Source organism: Pundamilia nyererei, unplaced genomic scaffold (assembly GCF_000239375.1).
Source record: "Pundamilia nyererei isolate P.nyererei 1_Seehausen unplaced genomic scaffold, PunNye1.0 scaffold00136, whole genome shotgun sequence".
Classification (NCBI taxonomy): domain Eukaryota; kingdom Metazoa; phylum Chordata; class Actinopteri; order Cichliformes; family Cichlidae; genus Pundamilia; species Pundamilia nyererei.
In genome coordinates, this window is record NW_005187537.1 from 1 (window position 1) to 22,593 (window position 22,593).

Consider the following 22,593-nt stretch of genomic DNA (forward strand, 5'->3'; position numbering starts at 1 on the left):
AATTCAGTTCACCTGATGCTCTGACCGCAGCCGCCTTGGGTCTGCTTCTTCTGCCTTCGGTTTCCCTCATCCACTGGCTGCTCTCTGTTTGAGCTCCGCCACCACCAAACAACTGAGTTATTTTTTCACATCGACCAGCATCTGGATAATCCACCACCTTCCACTGTTTATACCGTTACTAAAATGAATACATAAATCATCAAAAGTCCTAAACACGTAAAAACTCAGAAGCACGTAAAAACTCAGAAGAACTTAAAAACCCCAAAACACGTACAAAACACAACAGAAGTGCTCCAGAATGCTAGGCGCAGTGCTGAGCTTTTGTTACCCAGTGGCTACACAAGCAAGTACCAACGACTGGATTTGGTGTGTGGTAATAACAGATAAATTAACTTTAAGTGATCTAGGTCGCTCTGTTTTGGAAGTTCAGTTAATGCTAGAAATGTGTTTTGGAATTTGTACGTGTTTTGTCTTTAGGTGCCACTGCATATATTTATATATAAACATATATAAATAAAACCCCTTTTTTTTACATTAGTAATTCCTTTTGTGCATAATTTTATATTATTGTTAATAATAAATAAATTAAAGCAACAAAACAACCTGAAGAGTCGAAAGACCCGGGTCTTTTTAGTGAGTCGAGCTGAAAGAGCCGGTTCTCTAAAAAGAGTCGGAAATCCCATCACTTAATAAACTAAGGACTTCTGGGAAGTGGACTCCTCCCCTGTCCCGCCAGCTTTTAGCCAATCCTGCGTGATCTTCCTCCCACGCCCAGGAGTTTTTCACCATAAACACCGCCCCTCCTGTTTCGTCGCACGGCGCTGCCTTAACGGGCAGCTTAGAAACTCGTTTTTGTTTTAACCCTCAGCTTCATGCGAACAGTTTGACTACATTTAAATGATTTATTCTATATTTTACATTTTCTACTGTTGTATTTAATAAAAAACAATAGAATAGAATAGATATTCATCATACTGCAACTGAGCAAACAAATCGAAGAAGTCTTTGACCGTCCACATACCGTCTGGCACGCATTTTAATTCCCATTATTTTATCACTGTAGACATCTGTAATGAATCCTCATATGAGTAACACAGAACATAGACAGAACATTATTGATTGTTACTTGCTCCACGAATTATTTACCGACCCATCCTTTTTTTTTTTCAAAATGCTATGTTACTATATTTCAATAAGTACGCGAAGGCAGCATATGTCTTCCCGGTGGTGCTGTGATATTGAGAGGTCATACATTTTCAAAAACCAGGGAGTTAAGAGCAGGTATGTTTCCGTGATTGCTGAATTCACATCACTGATCAATAATGATCAGATCTGATTAAATTAGCGCTCGCTCTATTTCCATATTTGTCCTTACAACGCTAACTGAGGTGCTAATGTGCTTGCTAGCTTGTAAACTAGCTGGTTAGGGGACGTTAGTTAGCAGGTATTTTGATGACATTAGAAATCTGTTTGTTCTCCCATCTGTCCGAACATTTGATGGGTTTTTTTTGGGGGGGGGGGATTTTTTGTTTTTTACATTTAACTCCGTTTTATTAACAACAGTGGGTATTTCTGTTCTCCAGTTCGTGATTTGCAGTGCTGCTGTCGGCTACCTTGCTAGCGCGTTCGCTAGCCATTTAGCAGCCAGCTTGGTGACAGGAACTGGGGCACCTGTCGTGACAACCCCAAACCCATCTGCCACTGTGTCTGTTGCGGTTTTCTTTAATCGGCTATTTCGGTATGACAAACATCATTCATGTGGTTGTCTCGCTAGTGAGGCGATTGGAGGCTCGTGTACTTTACACATAGTTTGAAGGAGCAAACCAATAGCCAACTCCTCTGTTATCTATTTATCCACGCTATCAGGTGTTATCTCGCTCTTTAAGGTGTTTTTTTTTGTTTTTAAATCAATTTGGTAGTTGTGACCTTCATGCCAGAAAGAACAAACCAAGGTCTCCACACTGCTGTGCCCCCCAGTTTCTTACTCAATTATGGCCCAAGTGCTGGATGAAGTTATCCAGTTAACACTGTGGTGAAAAGCCATAATGTGAACAGCACAGAGATAAAGAGTTGGATCTGAAAGAGGTCAATAGTTGTATTACAATTGTTTTATTTGAAATTGTACAGTCCAACTTGGATCTTTAAGTGACTGTGGGCTTTTTGGTGTGGTGTGGGCATTTAATGGATAAAAACATCTTAATTTTACTTTATCCTATACTCACAGACACAGCTCACATTTTAATTTGGACTGCACTGAAAGCGAAGAGCTGCTTATAAGGAACCCACAAATGGACAAAACAACAGTTTATTGTGGTTTTAATTTAATACAGCAAACAGAAAGTGTTATTTAGGCTTCAGAAAGCACTGAGTGATGAAGAATGCAGTAAAACTCGAATGCCCCGAAGGGTTGTTTCCACAAAGATTGTACAGGGTGGTGTCCTGTACAGTAAAGGTGGAGGGTTTCGTTAGCACAATGTATCTCTGGAATGCAGCACAGCTTTTAGTGAAACGCGGATGAGTGCTTATCTCTGCCACCAGCGGTTTTCATTACAATAATTACACTTGTAGGGCTAGGAATCAGGTCGCCATACTTATGTTGTTTCAAACTTTGATCTCTGTTTGTGATATTTGAGCATGCATAAAATTTTAAAATAACATTCAGGGCATGTTTGTTGTTTTTTAGGGTTTATTTTTCTTGCCTATAAAATGTTTTGACAAGTCTTTTCTGTGAGAAATGCATTAGTTAATCCAACTCATATGGTTCTTTTTTTCTTCTGACTTGATGTTTTCTGCAGTGTTTTACGTTTGTGCCTGAGCACTAATCAAAATTTCTGAGTGAAGAAGCCAGGATGTCAGAAGAGGTGTCCCGCAACATAAACATCAAGGAGCCAAGATGGGACCAAGGCACGTTCACGGGCCGCGCCAAGCACTTCTTCATGGTCACGGACCCCAGGAATGTCCTGCTGTCCTCTGAGACTCTGGAGGAGGCCAGAGTGACTGTGGAGAACTACAGGTAGAGAAGGTCAAGATATAAAGAAGGGAGTAGGAATGTATAACCCTTATTCCAAAAGACACTGTGTAAAAACCCATATTTTAATTACAATAGGATATAGAAAACATATCAAATGTTTAAACTGAGAAAGTGTAGAATTTTAAGAAAATTATTAGCTCATTTTGAATTTACTGGCAGCAAAATGTCTCAAAAACATTGTAAAAGGGCCATGTTTACCATTGTGTTGAGTCCTCTCTTCTGGGAACTGAGGAGACTAGTTATGGATTTTGGGGGAGGAATGCTGTCCTATTCTTGGCTCACGTAGGATTTGAACTGCTCTACATTTTGGGGTCATATTTGTCATATTTTTCATCTCGTGCTGTTTTCAGTTGGTGAAAGGTTAAGTATGTATACGCAGTGTGTGGTTTTGCATTGCCTTGCTGGGTTAAAAGAAGTCATCTGGATGGGAGCATGCGTTGCTCTTAAACCCGTATGTATCTTTATGGTGATTTCCAGGTGTGCTACCTGGCAATTTCATACATTGAACAAAAATATAAATGCAACACTTTTGTTTTTGCTCCCATTTTCCATGAGCTGAATTCAAAGATCTGAAACATTTTCTAGATACACAAAAGACCCATTCCTCAAATGTTGTTCATGAGCACTTATTCCTTTGCCGAGATAATCCATCCCACCTAACAGGTGTGGCATATCAAGCTGCTGATTAGACAGCATAAATATTGAGGGAGTGTGCAATTGGCATGCTGACTGCAAGAATGTCTACCAAAGCTGTTTGTGAAATTAATGTTCATTTCTCTGCCATAAGCTGTCGCCAAAGAGTTTGGCAGTACATCCAACCCGCCACACAACCGCAGACCATGTGTAACCACACCAGCCCAGGACCTTCACATCCAGCATGTTATCCTCCATGATCGTGTGAGACCAGCCACCCGGACAGCTGCAGCAACAATCGGTTTGCATAACCAAAGAATTTCTGCACAAATTGTCAGAAACTGTCTCAGGGAAGTTCATCCAAATGCTCGTCGTCCTCATCAAGGTCAGACGACGAGATCCTAAGGCCCATTGTTGTGCCATTCATCCAAAACCATCCCCTCATGTTGCAGCATGATGATGCACGCCCCCATATTGCAAGGATCTGCACACAACTCCTGGAAGATAAAAACATCCCAGTTCTTGGATCAACATGATCAACTCTATGCGATGGAGATATATTGCACTGTGTGAGGCAAAGATACTGAGAAACCCCATCACTTTAAGGTGCTCTTTTTATACCCAATCATGTTGCTAAAATGCTACCAATTAACCTAATTTGTTAAAAATAGCAACACCAAACAGCTGGAGAACTAACTCCTCCAGTGTTTTTGTTGCCCCTACTCCAACTTTTATGAGACCCACTACTTCCATCAAATTCAAAATGAGCTAATAGTTTTCTTATAGTTGTACATTTTCTCAGTTTAAATATTTGACATGTGTTTTGTTGATGTTGTTTTTTGTAAATAGAATATCGATTTATGAGATTTGCTAATCATTGCATTCTGTTTTTATTTGCATATTACAACAATGTCCCAACCTTTTGGGAAGCGGGGTAGTATGTCTGATCTGAGTAAGGCATGGATAGGAAGGAGCTTTGAACGAGATTATATGCTGACTTGTTTTCTCCGGGGGGTTTTTTTTTTTTACATATAACAAAAACCGTACTGTAGCGCTGTACTGTTATGACTTTTTCAGAGCTGGGATCGTGAAGCCTGGTCTGACGGAGGATGAGCTCTGGAGAGCCAAATACATCTATGACTCTGCCTTCCACCCCGACACAGGGGAGAAGATGTTTGTGATTGGCCGGATGTCTGCTCAGGTGCCAATGAACATGTCCATCACAGGCTGCATGCTCACCTTCTACAGGTACAGCTCAGGTTTAAACACACGATTCACTATAATCTGCTTCTAAAATGATTCCCTAAAGAGAATCTAGAAATGAAAAAATCTAATATCTAATAAATGAAAGACTGAATTTGATACAGTTTCTGTGTGACCAAAAGTCAGCCTTAATACAGCAGCAAAAATAGAAATGTTAATCCCTGTGCAGAGGGAAAATCCTCTTAAAGAATAAAAAATGTTGCTCTTAATTCTACTGATAACTCGCTATGCTGTGACCATTTAATAAGCTGAGATCAATTCATGTTCAGAATCAGAAGACTTTATTTATCCCCAAGGGGCAATTAACAAACAACCGAGCAGCATACGTTGAAGATAAGGACAATAGGAACAGGCAGTAGGAGTGAAATAATAAATACACAGTATATACAGTTTTAAAATTACACAGTTTTAAAATTAAAGTGACTGAAGGTGAATAAATAACTGCAAGTGACTAAAAGTGAATAAAGTATCAGTAGTGTAAGAAGAGTGTAGTTTATGTTTATGGGTGTGGGAGAAACAGTTTGATCTGCAATAAAAGTATACACAATATGATAAAAGGTAAAGCTGAGATGACTTTTAATACTCTTTGTAATTACAGAAATAGATGGTGAAACTAAATAATAGATTATTGGCTATAGTTTTAAAAACTGATTTATTTTAAAATTTTATGTTAATAGTTCACATTTTATTTTAAGTATTTTTTTCACGTTTTTGTTAATTTAATATTTAACAATTAAGTCTATCATTTTTGTCATATTATGTTTATGTTTATTACTCAGGTTCAGGTTGGATGTATCGTGCACTACCATCAACCACAATGTTGTTTTTGCATCCTACCACTTGAGGGCACCATATGGTGATATTTTAAAGTCTATATATTATAGCTTTATATAGTAAAATTGGTATAGTAAAGAAGAGAGCGAGTGCTTTGGGGGGTTTCTTAATACCAATATGAATATTTTAGGTGATTTAAGTTAAAGTTGAAATTCAGCATATATTTCTGGAGGCCTGTAAACTGTGCTAAAGGACCATTTGGTTTTTAGATCACATGAATAAAATTGTGACACATACCCTATCAAGATGATCTGTATCTTTTGCATGTGAATTTTATTCAAACTTGACTATGGGCTGATTGATTTTATATGAAGATGTTATCTGCTGGGAACACTAGTGTGAAATGAGGGTCCACACAAACTTATCTGTATGCAGTTATGACTAAATGCATCTGTAGGTTACTTAGTGGTTTTGCTTGCATCCTCTTTTTTTTTATTATTTTTTAAGTGTTTGTCGCTAGCAGCTACTTTCTCAAGTAGTGTCACTTCTTTGCCACAGCACAAACGGTACCAAACACGCAGCGTGAAATCTCACTTCCTCAAACACACTGTCGCTGTTCCTTCATGTTTTTTGCAGGACTACTCCAGCAGTGGTGTTTTGGCAGTGGGTTAACCAGTCCTTTAACGCCGTCGTCAACTACACCAACCGCAGTGGAGACGCACCCATCACCGTGAAGTATGGAGGACTTCTCATTTCCCTTCCTCTCTTGATCATTCCTGTCCCACGTCTAAACTAGTCTCTGTGAGGAGGCTGTGGGAGCGGCTGTCCTCTCCCTCACAGCGGTATTACGTTCCACTGTTAAGCATGTTCGGCAGTGTCACAGTGATCTCATGCTGACTTAGATTATGTGCTCCTTGTTGACAACAGGTCAGCATATTTGCAATAAATTGCCCCTTCCAGACGATGCAAAAATGCATTGAATGCATGCATTTATGAAGAACAGCAACATGCGAATGCATATTTATGGATCAAGCATGCAGTCAGTGAAACACATATTGTAATGTTCTGTTCTCGTTCATTCTTAAATATTCATACATGACTTCACACATTTCTTGGTCCACTTAAACTTTGCATTGATTCACCTTAGCTTAATTTGTAGACTCTGAGCTGCTGTCTTCATGTGGTGATGCATAATTGGCTCTATTTCACTTATGAAAATGCTGAAAAGGGATGTGGGTTCTCAGTGTGTGACCTGTGATAATTTTGTTCTTGCAGCCAGCTCGGTGCAGCCTACGTCAGTGCAACAACTGGAGCCGTAGTCACTGCACTGGGACTCAAGACTCTAGCTACGGTAATACGTTTGTTTCAAGTGCAACAAACATGAAGTAAACCGAAGATAAAACAAACACACATGACCTGCTCTGAGATGTGATCCTGATTGCTTAATTTTGTTGTCTTTGCAGCGTCTCCCTCCAATCATCAGCCGGTTTGTCCCTTTTGCTGCTGTTGCTGCTGCTAACTGTATCAACATTCCCTTTATGAGGCAGAGGTGAGGTCACTAAAGTATTAACTATAATAGGCCACTGATTAATATTTTAACAGCTGGTATGACAGCTTTACATGATGTTTGTTTTTCCCCACTATCAGGGAGTTAAAGTACGGTATCCCTGTAACTGATGAGAATGGAAACCGGTTAGGAGAGTCTCCAAATGCTGCCAGACAAGCCATCGTGCAGGTGGTGGTGTCGAGGATTGGGATGGCGATGCCTGCAATGGGTAACGTCGACCTTTTCTCTGCTTGGTCATTACCTTGCATGCATTAGTGACAATCTGCAAAGAAGTATCAGCTGAAACTGCAGCTCCTCTCTGCTTTATGGAGTTTTCTGGCTGGTTAGGTTCCCCGTTTTTCTGCCTGTTCTGTATAGTGTTCATCATTTAACAGCCTATGACCCAGATATTTATCTCAAGAGCCGCTAGACAGCAAACACAAAGTTAAGAGAATATATGTTGACTTTGTTTCCCCTGAAATATTCAAGAAAACATTATGATCGTCACTCACCAAAAATATATTAGAAAATGTATCTTCACCTCACACATTCTGAGCCTTACTAACAGTTTCCTGTTTTGCTATTGAAGCAGAAACCCCCACCTGACTTGTTGTTCTGTTCACAGCCATTCCTCCTGTCATAATGAATGCTCTGGAGAAGAGAGCTTTCATGAAGGTAAGCGAATTGCATCCGTGTTTGCTGTACTGTTTTGTTTCTACTGAGTGGATTTACCAGACATGCTGGTATTTTATGAGGTTAAAGAGTCGCACCGCATTCCACATGTTGCACATACATTGAATGCTTGTGTCTGTGGACGCTCTGTACAGACAAACTCATCTGATATGTATGTGTCCCTGATTTTTATCTGTTTTCTCTGCAGCGGTTCCCAATTCTTAACGCTCCAGTCCAGGTGGGACTAGTCGGTTTGTGGTGAGTAAAGTAGACTTGTTATCAGTGAGAGTATCCTTTTATCAAATGATATTTTTAACTTCACCTAGAAAGTACCTGCAACAACATCTGAAACATTCCTGTTTTCATCTCATGATTTCAGCCTGGTGTTTGCAACTCCTCTGTGCTGCGCCCTATTCCCTCAGAAAAGGTACCAGTAGCCACTTTCACTCATTCAGTCTATATCTAGAGTTGTTTAACTTAGCTGCCTTTTAATGATGCTGGACCATCTCTTTGTAGCTCTATGAGTGTTAGCGGGCTGGAAGAAGATCTGCAAGAAAGGATACGAAAGACCAGTCCTCACATCACCACTGTCTACTTCAACAAAGGCCTGTAGGAGCAGCAAGCACATTTCCATGCATATGTTGAGACACACACACTCACACACACAGTGCTCTGGATTCAGTTGGAAGGGTGAAATAAAATATATTTGCAGGGGTTGTTGTTTTTTTTTTTGTTAAGGCTCTTTTTCTTTTCTCTTGAGAGAAGAGCACCATCTATTTACAGTTTATTGTTTTGTGGTGTGCTTTTTGTCTTCCGCTGGTCACAGCTGAACTTTTGGATGGCTATTCATGAAGTTACTGATTTGTCCTCAACCCGCCAATATCTTGCGTTGCATTCAGGTTCAGTTCTGATTCAGTTAAAATGAAGACTCATGTGTGTAACTTCTTCTGAATGTAACAGTCTTTTCTGCCTTGTGCTCCCACTTTTTCCAGTGTATATTCCAGTGTCATATATTTCGCACTGACAGTTTTGTTAAAGCTTGAGGCCACCAACTCAGTTGCCCCAAGAAAACTGTATGTTAAGTCGCTCTAAATAGCCCGACTCCTGTTGAAGTTCCTGTTTTGTTGTACCATGCCTGTTGTTACCAGTGCAGCTTCTTACCCTCGTCTGCTCTCCTCTAAGTGTACTTATGCCCTTCATATTCTTAGTCAAAGTAATGAGGTGCTCAGTACCTGTGGCAAAGATCTTTATATAGTAAATTGCTCATCCTATATCAGTCAACACTACAAACTGTGGTTCTCATCAGCATAAGTATGTACTGTGGCAGCCTGGGTTTTTTTTTTCTTTTTAAAGGTGATGGCGCTTTTAAGTAGTGGCATCTGGTGGAAAGAGGATAGTGTTGTGTGTCCATGAGGAAGTAGAAATGCTGTTGATATCGTTGATAAGGATCTTAAATTATCTTAAATGTATTGCTGCTGTTATGTGAATACTAACTCACAGTTTGGAGGAGGGTTTTTTTTTAGTGTTTGCACCTGACCTGAAGTGGGCTGGGAGACATCAAAACAGCCAGATTGTCAAAAGCGCGAGAGCCACTGATGTCCTGTTGAACCAAAGGACAGTAATAAATGTTGTGTAATAGGTCAAAATAGTAAACTCCTGGTTATAGGTCATGGTAGCTGTGTGTGCACAGTGTTTGTAGCTGCTTTGTTAATGTGGACAGCTCGGCCGAGTTTGAGCATCTTTGATCAACAGTCATTCACATTGTTGACCAAGCTCTCCAAACGCAGTGTCTCCAGTGTGGTTAGATAGTGATGATGGTGTGTTAGTGGTGTAAAAATAATTATATTTTTCTTGGATATATTTATGTACAAAGCACATATAATGTAGAAGCTACGAAGCACATTTTTTGAGGGATTTTAGAGATTTTAATTAAAATGTATGCCTCTGTTAGTGAATGCATCAGATGGCCCCACATATGCACTTGGAAACAATGTCCTCTTCTCTTGGTACATAGTGCAACTTATTGCAAATGACTAGGAGCTTCTCCTGCTTCAAGACCAATCAGTTCTCAGATTAAAGGAGTGTTCCTATAGTTTGATTTATCACTGTTGCAAATTACCAGCTCGGATTCAGTGTTAGTATAAAGTGATGATTTGTGTATGTTGGTTAAAAATGCGACCACAGTAAGATTGTATAGATCACCAAAATTCATCTCCATTAAGACACTTCGATGTAGTTGTGGACAGATGTTGGGCGTTAAGGGACTGTAGTAACCGCACAGCATTTGCATTTTTGTGAATGGACTTTTTGTACAGATACAAATGCACAGTGATTGTGTTAATGTGCGATTCCAACAGTCAGTAGCTTTATTCACCAAACATTAGGAGAGTGTTGCTACTTGAAACTTAAATGAAAGTGGACGTAGTGTTTTGTTTTGTTTTGTTTTGTTTTTTAAACTATTGGCTCTGTTGTTTTGGAGAGAAATTGGGTTTTCATATGAACACTTCACTCCCTTTCATCTCATCCATGTGAACAGAAGGCTTCTGTTTGAGTCCCCTGCTTGAATTAGACACCAACGTGGGATCACATGCACTGCAGGACAGTGTTTCACACTTAGCATCACTACTATAGTCTATATGTAGAAATGTTTGCAGTGCCCACTGAAGACATTTTTGCTACGATGCTGACTGCAGCTACTGTGTGATGTGTTTGCTGTGCTGCTGTAGGAGTTAACTGGATTTGTGTTGCTGTTTTAAAGGAGCTTTTACAAGTGTGCATTGATGATTGTGAGTCTTCATCATGCTGGATAATGCTGATTGAATCGTGGCTTCGCGTCTGCTAATTTTTAATCATTTGTGGTCTGCTAGCTTTCGTTGCTCGTAACCAAGTTGCTTTGTTCCCATCTTTCTCCTTTTCTACTCGCGTTTTGGTGCACAAACGTTTAAGAACAAAACTGAGGGGTTTGAGTCGGCATTCAGACACGTTTGGAAACTTTCATCGTCCCAGCTTGTGACTGTGTTTTACCACCGTATCATGTCACACCTGTAGAGCCAGCCAAAGATGAAACGGGTAAAGGACTGAGGAAGTGTGTAGCTTTTTAAAAGTTGTTGTTTCAGCTTTAGCAAATGGACCTTTTGCCATACTTGTGCAAAAACAGTTTGTTTTTTGTGTATTTTAACACAAGTGGTCCTCTCCACCAAATCCATTGTCTTGAATACAAAGCTACAAGTTTGAAAATGTAAAGAAAGTCCAACACACACTTTATTTTTGGAATTCATTTTTTTGCCATTGATTTTATTGACAGTAACATTTTAGATCAGAGTTCTTTCAGTGTTTTACAACTTTGCATACTGAAGGCATGCATGGAAAAGTCATGTCATGCTACACTCCATGAATGTTTTGGTTATTTTATATACATACAACTCACATACATGTAGACTTATAAGTATTTGTGTTTTCTCCCTCTGTTTGTATTGTTTTGAAATGTATATTTCCTGGACGTGAGATGTATTTTAATCTGAGCAATAGAATAAAATGTGTAACATCAATGCCCAAGCATGCTTGTTTCACGCAGTAATATTTAACACGGGTTATTATCACCATATAAGTGAATATTTCAGCAGAACAGTTCAGATATGAGCGTAAACATTTAACCTAACTTAAAAACCACTGAATTTTGGTGGTTGGAACATTCACAACTTTAATCTGACACCGTCAAACAAAGAAATTTCACACTCTATGACATGGTCACGTCACAGTCAGCAGAGCAGGACGAATTAGGCTGCTGTTAGATGAGTTAACTGATGAATATAAGAGAAAACAAAGTAAACGTGATCACGTCTCTCCCTGTGTCCCTGCTGACTTTGCCACTGCTGTAACTTCAAGTTTGGCAGCCCTCTGGGTCCCACCCCACTGACCTGGGGGCCCAAGCAGTTGCTTGCCTTACCTAGTGGTAAAAAGCTCCTCTGCATTACTACTGATTCATATAGAGAGCTATAGATACACAAGTGTGTGTGTGTGTGTGTAAATTGTCCTTGTGGTAGCTCCTATATATAAAGGACTTTGCCTCGAATTTATACACACTGGCGACTTTAAGTACACCATTCAACTGCTGTTTAATGTAAATCTTTGATCGCTCAGTGCATTTCATCATGTAGACATGGTTAAAATAACCTGCCAAATTACATGGGTTCATCCTGCTATCACTTCAATGGGGTAATATGGTTAGATTTTCATGTACCTGTAGGGATCTTGGCTGTTGCATTTTGAAACAGTTGAAGTCATCATACTGATGGAGAGTCCCGCAAATGGACCATTACAATATAACCTGCTTAATAAAGCATGGACCAGTTTCTCGGTGCAAGTTTGAGATAAGAATTTTCTAACCTTTGATATACTTGCAAGAGGGAGAGAGCCGTTCTGGTGACCTTACTGATGTAATCAATAATACCAAGGTTCCTGACAAGAGTATTTTTTGTGTCTAAAGGTGAAATGGTAGAACATAATAAAACCAGACTCATGCAGAGGAATTTTTTTGGTTTGTTTTTGTTGTTGTGCTTTCAAGGATAAAGTTTTAAATGTTCAAAACTCAAAAAAATACTAAAGTTCTCTGAAAACTCTCATAAGAGCTGTGCAAGTTGTTTTATTAGACCAAGTTTTAACCAATATACAAATTACATTTAAAGAAAAAGAAAAGCACAGATATTGGATGAGGTCTTCTTTATTCACTGTTCTGCAGCTGGTATGCAAATGTGCAGATGCATAAAATTCTCTCTCATACGCACAGTCATACAAAAGCGAGCAACGCCTGCACCACAAACAGTCCTCAACATGACGACAGCAGCAGTGTGTGTGTGTGTTTAGGCATCAAACTTGCTCCCCTCGACCAAGAGTTTAGAGTGAAGTTGTCATTATCACACACAGACCGCACGCTCTTGTTATGTCAAAGGAGTGTTTGAGAGCTTGACCAGTAGAAGCAAATTAAGCTTTTACACAGAGTCAACATTTCAAATGTTTCACAGTTATATTCAGATGTAAAATTCAGCCATTAGATTAAAGCATCTGATTTTCAAGTGACCTTAAATAAATGGCTGCTGCACCTAAAAGGAAGTGATGCCTTTAATTCCCTAACATTTTCATACCCGTGTCAAGAATCTAGCTTGTAGGTGGCTTGATTTTCATAACCAACAGCAAATTACATGTGCAAAAGTCAGCGGCATCTTATGATATTAAACAACACAGACTTCATAAATACCAGAACATTACTGAAATAATAATTATATTCGATTTTGACTGAAACTCTGCATGAGGTTAAAAATATTCAATTTGCTATTCAAGTTGTGATCTAATAAAAGCGTGCTACGAAAATTATTTCACTGGTACAATTTTTTTAACGGCCTCTAGAACATCGGCCGTGTCCACCTTATCGCCAAACTCCTTCTCGCGGTGTTCCAGGAGGATGCCCTGCCAAAATACAAAACATGTGCTTAAAAATACAGACGAATTTTGTGAAGCATCACTGAGCCAAATCTGTGGAAGCTACCTGTTCTGCTGGTCCGATGACAAACACCCCTCCGAGGACAAAGCCCTCTCCATTCAGGTTGCCCTGGTACCCAGACCTCCAGGCTCGCCTGAAGTTCTGCCACACTCCCAGGCGAATGAACCCCAGGCCTCCCATCCTTCTCTGCACCGGGCCATAAAAACGTTTCTGCAATGCACATTTTAGTTTCAGTCCGCCTCATTTATACACAGCGTACAGCAATTACAGTAGCATTATTTGACTGCTACTCAAACTGATTTATCACTGCGTTCTCATGACCCAACACTCTTACTGTCAACAAGCAATCCCTGCACTGCTGCTTGATTTGAGATTAAAGATCATACAAAAGACAGGGGTACTTGTAACTGTGGTTCTGTCAGGACATTCGGTAAAACGGCCCCTTGCAGTTAAGACAAGATGCTGGTCAGGATTAATTTATTCACAGAGCTCCCATTAGAAAAACCATTAGGAGGAAGGAGGAAGGAGGAGGGCATTTTAGAGCTTTTTAAGCAGCAGAGGCAATGTCAGAAAGACAAAGAGGAGATATATGCTTGAAAAGCTTAATAGCAGCGAGCTAATGAAACGCGACAGATTAGATCGTGCGTGGATAATGTGTGTGGTGGATACCATTAGAGACGCACTCGTGCCGAGAATGAAAAAGATATCGCTGAGAAAAAAACTCCAAAGAGTTCAGCGGCGATGAATTCAGCCTTTCACATGAACGATTACCTTCCTTTCAAACAGGCCTCCCTGCTGTTGTGGGTGTAAATATTTAAAAGCCAAACAATTTATCAGCATTAATAACTGACAGATAACAGTACTCATGTTACCATCATGGCAAATAAACATAACCAAGTGATCATAACGACTATGAGCATGTTGATTTAGACGTTTGCAGTGAATCTCTGCAGAACCTACAATGTAAGTGAAGTGAGTGGCCAACGTTGTTGCCAGCGTTTAAGCTTTTTCTGGTTCATTGCGTGCCAGTGTGACCGTGTCCTGTTTCATATGCGGTGTCGGCCAATAAAAACAAAAAGATGCGACGACTTTTTCCCCTCCTGCGTCTTCACTCTTTGTTGTGGTCAGTTGGTTTTTTGATTTGTTTTTTTTCCTCGGGGGTAAACATATTTGTCCTTCAAGTTTTCCCATTTCTTTGTACATTCCTTCATTTAAATTCCGATCATTTCAGCAATCACCCTGCAGCAATGTGACATTTGTGAGTGTTTATATTGATGCTATGATTACTTTTTTTGGATGATATGGCAGTTATTATTATTCTCTCATATATTAAATTCAAAAAAGTCACCTGAAATGCACAGGAGGACTCGACATGCATTTCAGTACACCATACGGTTTCAGTTACGAGGTAGCTACGATGGTGATTTCCTGCTGAAGCCTAAACCGGAAATCTATGCTAGAGGTTTTTCAGTTCAGCCAGGAACTCTCAGATTATTCTCACAATTTTTCTGAGCATGCCCACTTGTTATCTACAGCTGCTAACCTGTTCATCAATATAGATGTCCCCAGCGAAGTGCGGTCTGAAGTCCCGGATCTCTGTGCCGATGTCCTCTTTCACAACAGCAACCAGAGGGACCCCGAGCTCTTCCAGCTGGGGCTTCAGAGAGGACAGCGCAGAGGCCTCCTGCAGCGAGACAAAAATACCAAAAAGAGAAAAACAATCTCATCACATGCACTTATAGTTGAGTGGAAACAGACAATGGTCATTCACAGAGACTTTTGGCGTCACCTCTCTGCACAAAAATCATCCAGGTCTTCTTACAGCCATGACCACAGCCCCATTCGTCTCCCACAGGCTCTTTGCTTTGATGACCTTCTCATCTGCAGACAAACCCACATTGAACTATTTCTTATCAAATCTTTGACCTCACGCGTTAGCGATTAAACGCAAGTCGCAAAGATTACGAATGCCACAGTTAAAAGAATCTAACAGAGTTTGCAAGATAGAGAAAACAACAAAATGTTCACGGTCACATGGTGCATCTCTTTCACGATGTTCATTAAATACTCAGCATAGGAATTTGACAAAAGTTTACAATGATTTAATCTGCCAGAAAATTCTAGAAAGTGGCTTCACTTTACATACTACACAAAACCTCATTCGCTGCATGTGTAATGTGTCGAAACGCGCACGAGGAAAGGAAACCACATGTGGCCGATTCTAGTGCTTATGTAACTTTATATTTCCTTTTAATAGCCTTAACTACATCTGCTGTTAGTCTGGTACATTCCAATATTGTACCGTATCAGAGCGCTTTCTTACCACCCGTGGTGGAGTGCAGATCAGCATCTTCAAGGTACTGCAGCGTTGCATTGGCAGCTTTAGTAAGACACAGATCCGTGTTGGCCAGGAAGATCCCAGTTAGCGCAGCTCCGACGGCACCCAGACCCACAGCCCACATCCCCATTCCAAAGAGCTCGCCCTCCAGCCCAGAAGCAGAAGACAAAACTGCAACACAAAAAAGCAAAAGCATGTTGAGAAGAAGAAGCATAAGCATAAGGGACATTAACTGTTCTTTATAAGAACAATATTTCACAGTGCTAGTGCAGACATCACATCTCAACTGAGATTGCATCTCAACAAGGCTCAGCATGCCCATTTTATTTGAATCTGGTGCAGACTGTAGTCTGTGAGTGTGCGTTTGTTTTTGCCAAAGTTATCTAAAACTCACACATGCGATTAAATTCCTCACGCACTAAGATCTGCAGGCAAATTTCGACTAGAGCAAATGTGCTTCTCGATAAAGCACAGCTAACCGCAGAGTTTGTTTTTTGTAGACAGTGTCTTTTAGAAAATATCGCAGCATAACATCAGGCTGCAACTACTTATTTTATTGTTTTAATTATTTAAAACATAATCTATCACCATTTCCCAGAACTGAAAATCTTTAAATATAGTTTGTTTTAGGGGTTTTTTTGTAATTTTATTTTCTGAGAACTGGTTTATCGATTAACTGCCGAAGGGTTGGTAAACTGTGCGTATGGGACTCCAATCTGACGTTAATTGAATTATTAAATGACTCGTTTAACTTGTTTGTTTTTGTAACATTTCAACCTGGAGTCATTCCAGTGTACGGTAAGTGGGAAGAAAGAAAAAAAAAAAGAGTCGCCATGCACACGTGAACAAACCTGAAGTCTGGGCTGAGACAGAGATTGGCTAACTGTGTAGGGAGCAGTCAAATGTGTCCTTGCCTGAAAGGATCTTGTTTGGGTCTGGACTGGCTTTGGCTTTACTTTGGTGAAACGGGGCAGCCTGGGTCCTTAGAAACTGAGGCCTGGCTGTGGTGGAGGGCTGGCTGCCTGGGTTAGAGCCCCTCACGGAGAGGGCAGAGCAGCGGAGGGCAAGCCTCCAGCTCAAAGCTGTGGAACATCTGGACAGAGCCAGCATGGTGGATAAAGTCTGATGATCTGACTACACACACTCTTAAGATTTCGCTGGAAGACAGAAACACAAGTCGTTTCTAAGCAGGTTAAAGCATAGTGCAGTGCCATAAACAAACAACAGCATAATCCACCTTTATCAAAAGCTAAAGTCAAGGATCGACTTGACAAGTTTAAAGGAAAAGAATTTCAAACTTTTGCTTTCATTGTGATCCAATTATCAGGTTTTACCACCTGTTAAACAAGTTCGCCAGGCTTCAGTTACGCTCACACTGCAGACGGTGCAATCAAATGTAACAAAAGCATAACGTACAAAACGTTTGATCTTCCTTACAAAGTCTACTGTGTAACTATTTTTCAAGTTCCTACTTTTGCCCCTTAAGTTCTCTTCTGTGTAGCAATAAAGACAGAAATTACACTGAAAACCAAAACACTGTTGCCAGTTTACAGCATGCTACACAGAGGGAGTCAAATCTGGCTTTTCTATATAGTCAACTTTAAAGTAAGATCAGAAAATACTAACTTGTCTCCATTGCCAAAGAATGAGTGAATGCGTCCCCTCCTGTGGTTCAGCCCATCCGGTTTAAAACTCAATCACCCAAAAGCATTTGAGTTCTGACTCCTTATTACTCAGAAAATGAAGAACCAAAAAATATATAACCGCAGCAGCCAATCATCTGTGCAACGCACACAAGAGTCTGACTTTCTACATCTGCAGAGCCAGAAGTGAAAAAAAGAAAAAAAGAGCTGTCAACACTGACTGCTGATCAGAATCTAGTCTTCCACAAAACATGTAAACAATGAGCACGACTAGTAAATTACAAGTTTCCTAAAAAATAAAATGCTTCACTGGTGATAGCGCAACAAACCCTGTGGTATAAAGTAAATTAGTTGATTTATCTACACTTTATTTGAACGTTTTTTTGCTTTGCTTTTCACTTCTTTCATCTGTCATCTTGCTGTAGAGTGAGTCCTTTAACTCATTTACACCTCAAGTGCATGTCGATGAGAATACCGTGCAACTTTATACTTTTTCTAAAGTAGACGTTTGAATAAAATATTTGACAGCTACAGTAAAAAAGTAACCTGCTACGACATTAAAATAACTTTATTTTATTTTTACTTGTGTTAAAGTATTCATAAGCTTTTCATGGCTCAATCTGTGGCTTTTACCTGGAGAACTAGCGTGTCACTCATTATCACAATTGATAACTCAATGTAATTATGAGCTGATTTGTATAAAGCAGCTATGAGTAGATGTATGGCATTAGTATTGTCTACTCTTTGTTATTGCATAAATATTTTCATATTATACCCCACGACTAAGGGTGTAATTATCCAAGAATTAAATCTAATTTCCATGTTTGTTTGTTTTTAATCTGAAATTACAATGCAATTATATTTGGCTAAAATACGTAGAAATACGTAGCGGATGAGACACTAGAATAAGGGGGTAATACCTTTGTTTGTACCGGAAAGAAGAAATAATTATGTGTAATTTTAACCTGAACCATGAAATAAATGCAACAAAACCAATTCTTTGTTTACTGAACTTAATATATTAATAATTATGATAATTATTATTAAATGTGTTGTCAATTTCTGAATAATTATGATGCATGTATGAGTTTTAATTTGTATAGTTTATGCTAGATTTGGCATTTTTAAACAGTTTATTGCTTAAAAATGTATTGTTCACTTTATTCAAGTTTTCAAGGAAAAGTACGGTGGCCCTGAGAGGCCAAACGGACTTCCGTTTGGACTTCCCGGCGTGTTTTGTGTGCTTTTGCAGCATTTTTCTTATTGCTTCCGATCCAGAAACACGAGAGCATCTATTTTTCACTTGTTAGTATGTTAATGCTTTTTGGTTTGAAATACACTGTTGGGTTTCACTCAGAATTTCCAATGTACCTGCCTTCACATCTAAGGATATTCTTTACTTTATGGACAATCTGGATTCTGAAATCTCAGATGTTGTCAATTTTGTAATAGTGCTCTGTAAGTTTTTTATTCATTTATGTAAGTGGAAGAATGCCTCTCCTATGTTTACCATCTTCTTGAATTACTTTTGTCAATATTTTAAGTCACTTAAGCTTATTTCAAATATGAACAAAAAAACTGCTGTACTATACTGTAAAATCGCAAAATACTTGCCATTCTAATTTTCCTGCCTGTGTCAAAAGGTCAATGTTCCTTATTACTTTACCCTAGAAACTTTTATTTTCTCCCTGTAAAGTTATGATGACTTGCTTCACCATCTTTATAATGTAAATTGTTACGATTCTGGTCTGTTTCCTTGACTTGTTTTGTATATGAAAATTTGTTTCAATAAAAAAAAAAAAATTCTTATTGCTGGTGGGGTTTTTTAAGTTGCAGTACGTTTGGCCTCTCAGGGCCACCGTAGAAAAGAAAAATAAAACCATTACACTGATGATGTAGAGGTCTCAAAAACCCATGTGTCAACGCATTAATAGTTCCTCTACCTTTGACATTTAGCATACATGTGAATCAGATGATGAGATGGCAAAAACTAACAGTCGCCCACAGATCACACGATACAAATAATGACCTTGATACTGGTAATTGTGTAAGATGTTTGTTTACGATGACAACTGCCCAGGCAGACCAAACTTCAAAACTGTAAATGAAAAGGTGTGATTATCTGGACGATTGCAACTGCGTGAAAGATACTGTCAAAGTCCAGAGAAGTTACTGTGGTTTATCACAGCGTCGCCGCCTCATAGATAAACCGTCTCCCGTAAATTAGCATCTAAAATGAATACCCGTTACCGAGTCTGCAACCTGAGCCAGCCGTGCCTGCCAATGCATCCGTGCTTGCTCCGAAAATGTCACCGTGACAAAGATAATGAAGTAGTTTTTCAAAAAATACACACTTACCAAAATCAATTTAGCCACCAGTAACGCCTCTTACTAAACGGCTTGTCTTCGGACTTTTGCGCAGGCGTACTAACCGATTCTAAGCGCAGGGGAAACTAATCGAGCAAGATTTAATATCGTTTGACGTAATTGAGAAAAGTCAAAGCAAGACTGAGAAACAGGTAAATGTGCGGGCTCTCTATGAGCATCGCTGATGTATCGTTTTATTGTTAACTACTAGGGATGCAGTTTACATTAAATCTTCATCATATTAGGCCCAGATTAAGGTGTTGGTTTTGTGCGCTTTGGGATCAGAGCTGTTCTGTCTTTATTAGTTTAGAAACAACCCATCATTAAAAACACACAAAACATCATTACACAGTCGAGCTCATATAACCAGACATTGAGTCATTACACATTTAAAGTGTCACATTTTAACCATATCGCATGACATCTCAGCTTGTTCATTCTTATTTGCTAGAGGACATGCTTTTAGGAACATGTTATCTATCACTATCACACAAGCTAATAATAATTCTGGCATCTATCCTTTCATGTCTTCTCGCATTTTGCGGGCTGCTCTGAGCACTGCCAGCATATTCACTTTATCCCCAAATTCCTTCTCCCGGTGCTCCAGTAGAATACCCTGGGAGAAGAAATATAATCAATCATAACCAATGAAAATATCCAGATACACTTGCGATAAGGTATTTTTTCAAACATCACTTGTGCTCTACCTGATCTCCTGGCCCAATGACAAAGACTCCTCCCAGCACTAGTCCTTCACCTCTTAGGTTTCCCCAGAAGCCCCTCCTGTAGGCCCTCCAGATGTTCCTCCACACACCGATGCGCAGAAACATGGAGAGACACATCCACCTCACTTGTGGGCCATAGAAGTTTTTCTGTGAGAGTGAATATAAAGCTTATTGGCTTTAATTATGAAACCTTCCTTTTTTCTTTGAATATCCCAAAACATTGCATAGAGGAGCAACATAAGACCTTCTGATCCACGTAGACTTTCCCCAAAAAGTATTTCTTGAAGCAGTCCAGCTCCTTGCCGAGGTTTTCTTTCACCACCGCAATGAGGGGAACTTCAAGGTCCTGCAGCTGGGAGTTCAGAGAGGACAGCTCAGCAGCCTCCTAGAGGGACAAGGAAAGAAAGAATCAAAAGCATGAGTGAAAGATAAGCAGTTCTTTTTACACACATGGGTATCTCACTTCATACCTCTCTGCACAGTAATCATCCGGGTCGGCGTACGACCGTGACTACAGCTCCAGTCTTCTCCCACAGGGTTTTGGCCTTGTGTCTCTCATGGACTAAAAGAGACAGCAGAGCATTTCTGAATCTAAATGCCACTGAGTTTCCCTTAAAGAAAGAGAACTCACATCCTTAAAATGAACCATATTTATGTGTCTTAAAAATCTTCTCTCCTCTAAATGTTAATGAAAGTTTGAATGGTGTTGGATAATTTTACAAATTTACAATTTTTCACATAATTTAATTACTCTCTCCGTTTATCAGTCTTGCAGACAAGTTCCTGTGTTAATACACACACACACACACATATATATATATATATACTTTTTCCCACCACAAATAAAAAATACAATTTGCATTTCAAATGTTCAGATCTCTAAGTTGTTATAATTTTAATACTGTTCTTTGACTTACCCCCTCCAGTTGTCTTCAGCTCTGTGTCCTCCAATATTTTTAGGTCGGCCCAGACTGGTTTGGTCTGGAACCAGTCTGTAATGGAGCTCATGACCTCTGCAACAAACAGACTCACTGCCTTCAGGACAGTGGTAACAGTCACCATGGTCCTAAACTGGCTCTATGAAGACCTGCACAGAAAGCAAGCACAAAGATTAACTTTCAGATATGTTTCTGTCTTTATCGCACGCTCATGCAAGCTGGGAATCAAGATGATCTCAAAGTCTTTTCATGGGACAGTCCCTCTGAATGTCACCAAACTAAACAACATAAAATAGTGTCATTAATAATGTATAAGCACTTAACTGAACTAGAATCTGTAAAGTAACTCTTACCAGGCTGTGCTGCACGGAGAAATGTGGAGAAATCTTATGTTTTCAAGCAGCCTGGTAATCTCTCAACCCTCAGATCAGCCCAATCACAGTCAAATCCTTACTCATATGAAGAAAACATGCAAGGAATTCCTCAAAATCTGCTGTCAAACAGGGATTACGATGAGCTGAATTCTCAGTACCAGGTTCAGCATGGTGCAGCACAGACAGCTTATCAAGCAGCAATGCAGACTCGGTGGTGCAACAGCATTTTTGGATATTTATTTAATGAGTTATGTTGTTCTAATTACAATTAAGCTGCTAACATTAATAAATAAAACTAGACAGGAACTCAGAGGTTGCTTATGGATGTTGCACTTTTCTGTCATTCTTCATTACTTGCCAGCAAAACAAGCTGAAAGTAACTGGACATCTCTTGTGATCGGCTGAGACCAACACTGACACCTGCAGGAGGTTAACGACATTACAAAGTCTGCAGTAGCTGACTTCCATGATACAAATAGCATTGTTTATTATTGTTTTGCTCATTCATCAATCCCACATTTTAATCAGTTTTCCAGTTATAGCCAAGTCAAGAATTGATTAAACATGCCTCTGTGTACCACACATTAGTCTATTAGACATGTTGAGCCATCTGCAGTTGTGATATTCAGGTTTTGCTCAGTTCCACATATAACGAATTTCATTAATTCATTCTGGGTGTTAGAAAAACATTGTTAAAAAGAAATGTTTTAACTTTACTTAAACGTTTTTATTGAAAAACACTCTCTTTGAGAACTGATTTGATGATTTTTTTTGTTCAGCTTTTTTTTTTTT

General features: G+C 39.4%; 2 protein-coding genes and 1 pseudogene across 8 annotated transcripts; 1 reads left to right on the forward strand and 2 right to left on the reverse strand.

Annotated features, from left to right (window-relative positions):
• The first annotated feature begins 1,168 nt into the window (after window positions 1-1,168).
• sfxn3 (sideroflexin 3) lies at window positions 1,169-8,613 on the forward strand. 4 transcript variants are annotated; one of them, XM_005743783.2, is made up of 12 exons: window positions 2,951-3,013; window positions 3,819-3,965; window positions 4,050-4,270; window positions 4,742-4,912; window positions 6,338-6,436; window positions 6,977-7,052; window positions 7,165-7,250; window positions 7,349-7,476; window positions 7,873-7,922; window positions 8,128-8,177; window positions 8,299-8,346; window positions 8,436-8,613. In XM_005743783.2, exons 3-12 carry the CDS (start codon window positions 4,197-4,199, stop codon window positions 8,530-8,532), a joined length of 879 nt encoding a protein of 292 aa, XP_005743840.1. In that variant the 5' UTR covers window positions 2,951-3,013; window positions 3,819-3,965; window positions 4,050-4,196; the 3' UTR covers window positions 8,533-8,613. The 4 variants fall into 4 exon arrangements, with proteins under 4 accessions (XP_005743838.1, XP_005743840.1, XP_005743841.1 ...); XM_005743784.2 differs by having other exon boundaries at window positions 4,117-4,270; XM_005743781.2 differs by lacking the exons at window positions 3,819-3,965; window positions 4,050-4,270 and adding an exon at window positions 1,169-1,281 and having other exon boundaries at window positions 2,796-3,013.
• Window positions 8,614-12,541: 3,928 nt separating this feature from the next.
• Window positions 12,542-19,837, reverse strand: LOC102202230 (redox-regulatory protein FAM213A-like). Of its 4 annotated transcripts, XM_013913535.1 has the most exons (8): window positions 19,756-19,837; window positions 17,381-17,569; window positions 16,669-16,911; window positions 15,740-15,925; window positions 15,206-15,297; window positions 14,960-15,100; window positions 13,462-13,626; window positions 12,542-13,382 (listed from the first exon to the last, which is right to left on the reverse strand). In XM_013913535.1, the coding sequence occupies exons 3-8, from the start codon at window positions 16,862-16,864 to the stop codon at window positions 13,287-13,289; spliced, it is 876 nt and encodes a 291-aa protein (XP_013768989.1). In that variant the 5' UTR covers window positions 16,865-16,911; window positions 17,381-17,569; window positions 19,756-19,837; the 3' UTR covers window positions 12,542-13,286. The 4 variants fall into 4 exon arrangements, with proteins under 4 accessions (XP_013768989.1, XP_013768990.1, XP_013768991.1 ...); XM_013913536.1 differs by lacking the exon at window positions 17,381-17,569; XM_013913537.1 differs by lacking the exon at window positions 16,669-16,911.
• An 80-nt stretch (window positions 19,838-19,917) lies between these two features.
• On the reverse strand, window positions 19,918-21,965 carry LOC102202513 (redox-regulatory protein FAM213A-like; annotated as a pseudogene).
• Between the last annotated feature and the right edge of the window lie 628 nt (window positions 21,966-22,593).

Excerpts from the sequence above, each read along its gene's own strand:
- sfxn3 (XM_005743781.2), top strand. The coding sequence starts at position 2,850 with ATGTCAGAAGAGGTGTCCCGCAACATAAACATCAAGGAGCCAAGATGG. Across the intron at positions 4,913-6,337 it reads TGCATGCTCACCTTCTACAG|GACTACTCCAGCAGTGGTGT; the intron begins GTACAGCTCAGG and ends TGTTTTTTGCAG. Across the intron at positions 7,053-7,164 it reads GACTCAAGACTCTAGCTACG|CGTCTCCCTCCAATCATCAG; the intron begins GTAATACGTTTG and ends TTGTCTTTGCAG.